Genomic DNA, 8,126 nt, shown 5'->3' with positions numbered 1-8,126 from the left:
GACGGGGTTTCACCATGTTGACCAGGATGGTCTCGATCTCTTGACCTCGTGATCCACCCACCTCGGCCTCCCAAAGTGCTGGGATTACAGGCGTGAGCCACCGCGCCCGGCCCTCTTTCTTTTTTTTCAAATGCAGGGACAAAGTCTCACTGTTTTCCCCAGGCTGGTCTTGAACTCCTAGGCTCAAGCAATCCTCCTGCCATGGACTCCCAAAGTGCTGGGATTACAGGAGTGAGCCACTGTGCCCAGCTGCGAATTCATTTCTTTCCAATCAAATAGGTCATCCAAATATAACACATACAGTTAACTGAACACATAGGCAGTATTACCTTTCTAGTGAGCCGACGTTTAATCTCTCGTTTTTCTGCCTGACGATCAGCTTCATTTTTAGCTACAGTTAACAATCAGAAGGAAAGAATATTACTCACAAATGACAATTTGCATATCAAACGTTTTAGTAATTACATTACAGATATTTCTTATAGGCCCAAATCAGAATAAAATACTAACTTTGGGGATGGCTAAACAAGATAATTTTCTTGTCAATGATACAAATACTTAAGAGCAAGAGTCAGCAAACCATGGCATCGCATCTCACCAGTTGCCTGTATTTTTACTGCCCATGAGCTAAGAATAGTCTTTACATTTTTATTTATTATTATTATTATTGAGACATAGTCTTACTCTGTCACCAGGCTGGAGTGCAGGGACGTGATCTTGGCTCACTACAACCTCTGCCTCCTGGGTTCAAGCAATTCTCCTGCCTCAGCCTCCCAAGTAGCTGGGACTACAGGTGCATGCCACCATGCCCAGCTAATTTTTGTATTTTTAGTAGAGATGGGGTTTCACCATGTTGGCCAGGATGGTCTCGATCTCTTGATCTTGTGATCCATCCACCTTGGCCTCCCAAAGTGCTGGGATTATAGGCGTGAGCCACCACGCCCTGCCAGAGGTAAGAAAGTCTTACAGGATTAAAGTAAGAGGAAGACTGTTGCATTTGGGACTTGCTTTGGGCCTCAGCCCTCAGATGCTAGGAACAGGAAGGTCTCCACATGCACAGCTACCTCCGTAGCTCCCTGAACACAGAAAAACTGGGCACATCTCCCACATACTGTCAAATCCTCCCAAATGCCCAAGGCAGTTTTAGAATATGGGAGAACACTGAAACAAAGTTTTCTAGGGTATCACAGCACACTAAACAATACCATAAAGCTTGGGGAGCTCTGTTCCTTCATGGGAAAATAAATAGTCCTTGTCTGGCCGGAACACTCTCCGATAGCCCTTGTAGCAAATGCTTCTTTTTTCTTTTATGTATATTAAAGTCAGAAACATACAACAAAAATCTATATAACTTTATTTCCATAACTGGACTCACGCTGCAATATATTGCGTTGTTCTAGTTCTTCTGGTGTTGGTCTTTGACTCAGTCGCCTAAAAATGAGAGAAATAAGGATAATGTTTATGTTAAACCTCCCAATCTTGTTTATAAAGTGGCCATAGTATATATTAGCCCCTATTCAAGTAAGAAATCAACAAAATGATATATTTCATTTATAATTGTTTATAAACCAATTTCACATTAAAAGTGTTAACACAGATATAACATTATAAAAAGGAACTGTATATGCAAACAAGTGGCCAGGATTCTAGTTCTAGACCTTGATAAGAGCTATTAGCACAAAAAAGCTCAGTTAGACCTCGAGTGTCCTCATCTGGGAAGTGAAAGTTTGTACCGAACTAACTGGTGGCTCCCAAACAAATTTGCTCCTTCAGAAGCATTAGAGACTTTTTAGAAAACACAGATTCCCAAGGAACATTAACAGAAATTCGGATTCAGAAAATCAGGATGAAAAATCTATCTATCTATATGTATTTTTTTTTACACAAAACTTCTCCTATGACTCAGAAGTCCCTCTTTAGATTTTTTTTTGTTTAAACATTAAAAAAATACAGATGGGGTATCACTATGTTGTCCAGGACAGTCTTGAACTCCTGGGCTCAAGCTATCTTCTCGCCTTGGCCTCCCAAACTGCTGGGATTATAGGCACATGCCATTGTGCTCAGCTAAGTTTTTAAATCAGTGATTTAGGAACCACTGGAATTTAAGTTTGTCTCTTTCTGGTGATATTCTATAATTCTGTGATTTAAGTTGCAGTCTTCTCCGTGAAGTATTTGATAAAGTTATCTCACCTGATCACAATTCTGAGATGTTAACTCGCCAATAACAATTTGTCTGCCAGGTGCAGTGGTTCACGCCTATAATCCCAGCACTTTGGGAGGCCGAGGCCAGTGGATCACCTGTAGTCAGGAATTTGAAACCAGCCTGGCCAACATGGTGAAACCCCATCTCTATTAAAAAATATAATAATTAGTCAGGTGCGGTGGCTTACTACTATAGTCTCAGCTACTTGGGAAGCTGAGGCAGGAGAATGCTTAAACCTGAGAGATGAAGATTGCAGTGAGCTGAAGCTTGTGCTACTACACTCCAGCCTGGGGAACAGAGTGAGACTCTGTCTCAAAAAATAACAACAAAAAACCACAATTTGTCATTTCTGGAATCAGAAATTTATTCATTTCTTACTTTTAATTTATACTTCTAAGACAGTATTTACTAATTAGCTAGTACTTGCTAATTTTTCAACTCTTGTTGCTTGCACAAAGAACTTCCAGTCCCATTCCATATACAACTTTTCTTCTTTCTGAACAAGATCTTCCTTTTTTTTTGTCAGGGTCTCACTCTGTCACCCAGACTAGAATGCAGTGATACAATCACAGCTCACTGCAGCTCTACCTCCTGGGCTCAAATGATCCTCCTACCTCAAGAACCTTCCATTTTATTAAAAATTTTTTTTAAATTTATTTTGAGACTGGTCTGGTTAATTTTTGTACTTTTGGTAGAGATGGGGTTTTGCCATATTGCCCAGGCTGGTCTCAAATTCCTGGGCTCAAGTGATCTATCTACTCAGCTCAGCCTCACAAAGGGCTGGGATTAGAGGTTGTGAGCCACCACACCCAGCTAGACCTTCCTTCCTTTTTTTTTTTGAGACAGAGTCTCACTCTGTCACCCAGGCTGAGTGTACTGGCGCCATCTCGGCTCACTGCAACCTCCGCCTCCTGGGTTCAAGCAATTCTCCTGCCTCAGCCACCTGAGTAGGTGGGACTACAGGCACGCTCCACCATGCCCAGCTAATTTTTTTATTTTAGTAGAGACGGGGTTTCACTATGTTGGCCAGGATAGTCTCGATTTCTTGACCTCGTGATCCGTCCACGTCAGCCTCCCAAAGTGCTGGGATTACAGGTGTGAGCCACTGCTCCTGGCCGTCGGTCTTTTAAATTGCATAACTTTGGCCATCCTAGTGGACTTATGAGTGTCTGTTTTTAAATTTCAATCTCGAGCCGGGCGCGGTGGCTCAAGCCTGTAATCCCAGCACTTTGGGAGGCCGAGGCGGGTGGATCACGAGGTCAAGAGATCGAGACCATCCTGGTCAACACGGTGAAACCCCGTCTCTACTAAAGCTACAAAAAATTAGCTGGGTATGGTGGCGCGTGCCTGTAATCCCAGCTGCTCAGGAGGCTGAGGCAGGAGAATTGCCTGAACCCAGGAGGCGGAGGTTGCGGTGAGCCGAGATTGCGCCATTGCACTCCAGCCTGGGTAACAAGAGCGAAACTCCGTCTCAAAAAAAAAAAAATAAAAAAATAAAAAAAAATAAAAAATAAATAAATAAATAAATAAATTTCAATCTTATTTTATAGTGACAACAGCACTTGCTATGGAGATCTACCTCTGAACAAATTTTTTAGTGTACAATACAGTATTAGCTATTTACTTATTTATACACACACACACACACACACACACACACACACACACAGTCTCGTTCCGTTGCCCAGGCTGGAAGCAATTCTCCTGCCTCAGCCTCCTTACTAGCTGGGATTACAGGTGCCCTCCACCAACCCTGGCTAATTTTTGTATTCTTAGTAGAGATGGGGTTTCACCATGTCGGTCAGGCTGGTCTCGAACTCCTGATCTTGTGATCCATCTGCCTCGGCCTCCCAAAGTGCTGGGATTACAAGTGTGAGCCGCTGCACTGGGTCTACAGTATTAACTATAAACACGATGTTGTACAGCAGATCTCTAGAACTTACTCATTATGCATAACTAAAACTTTCTATGTATTTATTAGCAACTCTCTATCACCCCAGCCTCCAATCCCCCAGCCCCTGACAACTACCATTCCACTCTCTGATTCTATGAATGTGACAATTTCAGATACCTCACAGAAGTGGAATCATGCAGTATTTATTGTTCTGTGACTGGTTTATTTTACTTATCCTGGCCAACATGGTGAAACCCTGTCCCTACTAAAATACAAAAAAATTAGCCGGGCATGGTGGCGCATGTAGTCCCAGCTACTTGGGAGGCTGAAGCAGAGGAATCACTTTAACCCGGGAGGCGGAGGTTGCAGTGAGCCAAGATCTTGCCACTGCACTTCACAGCGAGACTCCGTCTCAAAAAAAAAAAAAAAAAGGCAATTTCATGGAACATATGAAACAGATATAATGCAAATATGGGTGACTGTTAATTGGGTTGGCATCTTATGGTTAAGCAACCAGATTAAAAAAGTGACAGAGGAGCCTTTCTGCTCTGGGAACCATTCTGATTTCTGTAGAAACTTTTGCAAAACCATATGTCTATCTCATGGCTGGGTGTGGTGGCTCATGCCTGTAATCCGAGCACTTTGGGAGGCTGAGGCGGGTGGATCACTTGAGGTCAGGAGTTCTCGACCAGCCTGACCAACATGGAGAAACTCCATCTCTAATAAAAATACAAAAATAGCTGGGCGTGGTGATGCACGCCTGTGATTCCAGCTACTCGGGAGGCTGAGGCAAGAGAATTGCTTGAACCTGGGAGGTGGAGGTTGTGGTGAGCCAAGATCGTGCCATCACACTCCAGCCAAAGAGTGAAACTCTGTCTCAAAAATAAAAAAATAAATAAAATAAAAATAAAATACAACTCTCACAGGCAGCTAACATCCTAAATTTCCAAATTCTTAGAGGATACCCAACTGTGTTCAATACATATTTTTTTTGGTTCTTTCCTTTTTTGTGTGTTGTCAGGCACAAAGGGCCTCTTCCATCCTGGTCAAGAGGAGTGCTAACCTTCTTTCTTTTCATACAAAACCCAATATGTATTTTTAAAAATTATACTCAAAGTGGCCAGGTGCAGTGGCTCATGCCTATAATCCCAGCACTTTTGGGAGGCTGAGGTGGGCAGATCACAGGGTCAGGAGTTCAAGACCAGCCTGGCCAACATGGTGAAACCCCGTCTCTACTAAAAAAAATACAAAAAAAAGTCAGGTGTGGTGGCATGCACCTGTAATCCCAGCTACTCAGGAGGCTGAAGCAGGAGAATCACTTGAACCTGGGAGGCGGAGGTTGCAGTGAGCCAGGATTGTGCCACTGCACTCTAGCCTGGGCGACAGAGCAAGACTCTGTCTTTTTATTTTTTTTATTTTTTTTTTTGAGATGGAGTTTTGCTCTTGTTACCCAGGCTGGAGTGCAATGGCGCGATCTCGGCTCACTGCAACCTCCGCCTCCTGGGTTCAAGCAATTCTCCTGCCTCAGCCTCCTGAGTAGCTAGGACTACAGGCACGCGCCACCATGTCCAGCTAATTTTTTGTAGTTTTAGTAGAGACGGGGTTTCACCATGTTGACCAGGATGGTCTCGATCTCTTGACCTCATGATCCACCCGCCTCGGCCTCCCAAAGTGCTGGGATTACAGGCTTGAGCCACCGCGCCCGGCCAAGACTCTGTCTTAAAATAAATAAATTTAAAAAATTATATGCAAAGTGACGGGTGTGGTGGCTCACACCTGTAATCTCAGCACTTTCAGAGGCCAACGTGGGAGGAATGTTTGAGGCCATAAGTTTGAGACTGGCCTGGGAAACATAGGGAGACCCTGTTTCTACAAAAAATTACAAAAATTAGCAGGGCATGATGGCATATGCCTAAGGACCCAGTTACTCAAGAAGCTGAGGCAGGAGAGTGCCTTGAACCCAAGAGCTGGAGGCAGTGAGCCATGATTTAACCACTGTACTCCAGCCTGGATGACAGAGCAAGACCCTCTCTGAAAAAAAAAAAAAAATTATACTAAAAAAGATAAATGAATGTTCCACCACAAAGTAAACATCTAGGCTGGGTGTGGTGGCTCATGCCTGTAATCCCAGCACTTTGGGAGGCCAAGGTTGGTGATCACTTGAGGTCAGCAGTTTGAAACCAGCCTAACCAACATGGAGAAACCCTGTCTCCGCTGAAAATACAAAAATTAGCCTGGCATGGTCACAGGCCCCTGTAAACCCAGCTACTCAGAAGACTGAGGCACAAGAATTGCTTGAACCTGGGAGGCGGAGGTTGCAGTGAGCCAAGATTGCGCCACTGTACTCCAGCCTGAGTGACAGGATAAGACTGTCTCAAAAAAAAAACACCCACATTTAACAATATCTAACACAAATACTGGCACACCAAATCAATCAAGCCAATCTAAGCAAAGGCCTACCGGATCAGTGTGTTTCCAATCTGGTGCCGTATTTCATTCCACTCTTCCTTGCTTTTACAAGGCCAAGAATTCAGGTTCAACTCTGGTTCACTGGGTCTGTGGTTCAACTTCATTGCCAGTGTGTCTTTCCTCTTCACTTTGTTGGCCAGAGCACCTTTGCACATGGGGAAGAAAAAAATGTAGAACTTGAGGCTTGAAACTAAAGGTTCAAACTTACCTGGAGCTAGGCAAGAGTCTGAACAAATACAATACTTAACTTCTGTTCTCACCTGGCCTCAAACGATCCAGCCAAACACTGAGGTGGGGGTAAAGCTAAAGACACCTAAAAATCTTTTTAGCCAGATAGACTCAGATGGTTAAAAGGTATCCTCTCTTTTTTATCAGTCCTCTACATTTTTCCTCCTTGGTAAGAGTTGCTACAGTAGAGAGAATCTAAGCATGGGACAGCCCTCTGAATTAAAACATGAAAGCTTTCATACTAACACCTCATATTCTGTCTGTTTTTAAAGCTGCCTTTCTACTTTAATTAACCAGGACTCAATTATTTGCAAAGATGTGTGGACATGAACATGTTTAATTTTCTCTGCCCTATGGCAGAGAAAGGAAAACCATCATTAGACCAAAAGAAAAATACCACTTTTTTTTTTTTTTGAGATGGAGTTTTGCTTTTGTTACCCAGGCTGGAGTGCAATGGCGAGATCTCGGCTCACCAAAACCTCCGCCTCCTGGGTTCAAGCAATTCTCCTGCCTCAGCCTCCCGAGTAGCTGGGACTACAGGCATGTGCCACCATGCCCAGCTAATTTTTTGTATTTTTAGTAGAGACGGGGTTTCACCTTGTTGACCAGGATGGTTTCGATCTCTTGACCTTGTGATCCACCTGCCTTAGCCTCCCGAAGTGCTGGGATTATTGGCGTGAGCCACCGCGCCCAGCGGAAAAGTACCACTTTTAACTTTTCACCTTAGCCCATGTGCCACTCTGTATTTTTTATTTTTTGAGATGGAGTCTTCCTCTGTCACCCAGGCTGCAATGCAATGGTATGATCTCGGCTCACTGCAGCCTCTGCCTCCTAGGCTCAAGCGATTCTCCTACCTCGGGCTCCCAAATAGCTGGGGTTATAGGTGCTCACCCCTATGCCTGGCTAATTTTTCGTGTTTTTAGAAGAGATGGGGTTTCACCATGCTGGCCAGACTGGCCTCAAACTCCTGACCTCAGGTGATCCACTCGCCTTGGCCTCCCAAAGTGCTGGGATTAGAGGTGTGAGCCACTGTGCCCGGCCCTATATTCTTTAATATCATTAAGGTGAATAGTTTTTAAATTGGAGGCAAACAAAAATCTGAATTTAGTACAGCCATTATGGAAAACAGTATGGAGGTTCCTCAAAAAACTGAAAATAGGCCAAGTGAGGTGGCTAATGCCTGTAATGCAGCACACTGGGAGGCCAGGGAAGGAGGATTGCTTGAGGCTAGGAGTTTGAGACCAATCTGGGCAACATAGCAAGACTCCGTCTCTATTTAAAAAACAAAACAAAGGCCGGGCGCGGTGGCTCAAGCCTGTAATCCCAGCACTT

At 44.0% G+C, this 8,126-nt stretch overlaps 1 protein-coding gene and 1 pseudogene across 5 annotated transcripts in view; both read right to left on the bottom strand.

Moving 5' to 3' along the window:
* Nucleotides 1–8,126, bottom strand: part of PHACTR4 (phosphatase and actin regulator 4) — a 125,715-nt gene that overhangs the window by 1,134 nt on the left and 116,455 nt on the right. For all 5 annotated transcript variants that reach the window (XM_017534751.2, XM_017534750.2, XM_017534753.2 and 2 more), the window contains 3 exons: nt 6,558–6,711; nt 1,376–1,431; nt 330–391 (listed from right to left, as the gene is read on the bottom strand). In XM_017534751.2, coding sequence (XP_017390240.1) covers nt 330–391; nt 1,376–1,431; nt 6,558–6,711 — 272 coding nt within the window. The remainder of the gene's footprint in view (nt 1–329; nt 392–1,375; nt 1,432–6,557; nt 6,712–8,126) is intronic.
* On the bottom strand, nt 5,045–5,182 carry LOC119472175 (annotated as a pseudogene).

This window comes from Cebus imitator, unplaced genomic scaffold, assembly GCF_001604975.1.
Source record: "Cebus imitator isolate Cc_AM_T3 unplaced genomic scaffold, Cebus_imitator-1.0 Scaffold87, whole genome shotgun sequence".
NCBI lineage: Eukaryota > Metazoa > Chordata > Mammalia > Primates > Cebidae > Cebus > Cebus imitator.
Note: the sequence above shows the minus strand (reverse complement) of the source record. Positions and strands in the feature narration are given on the sequence as shown.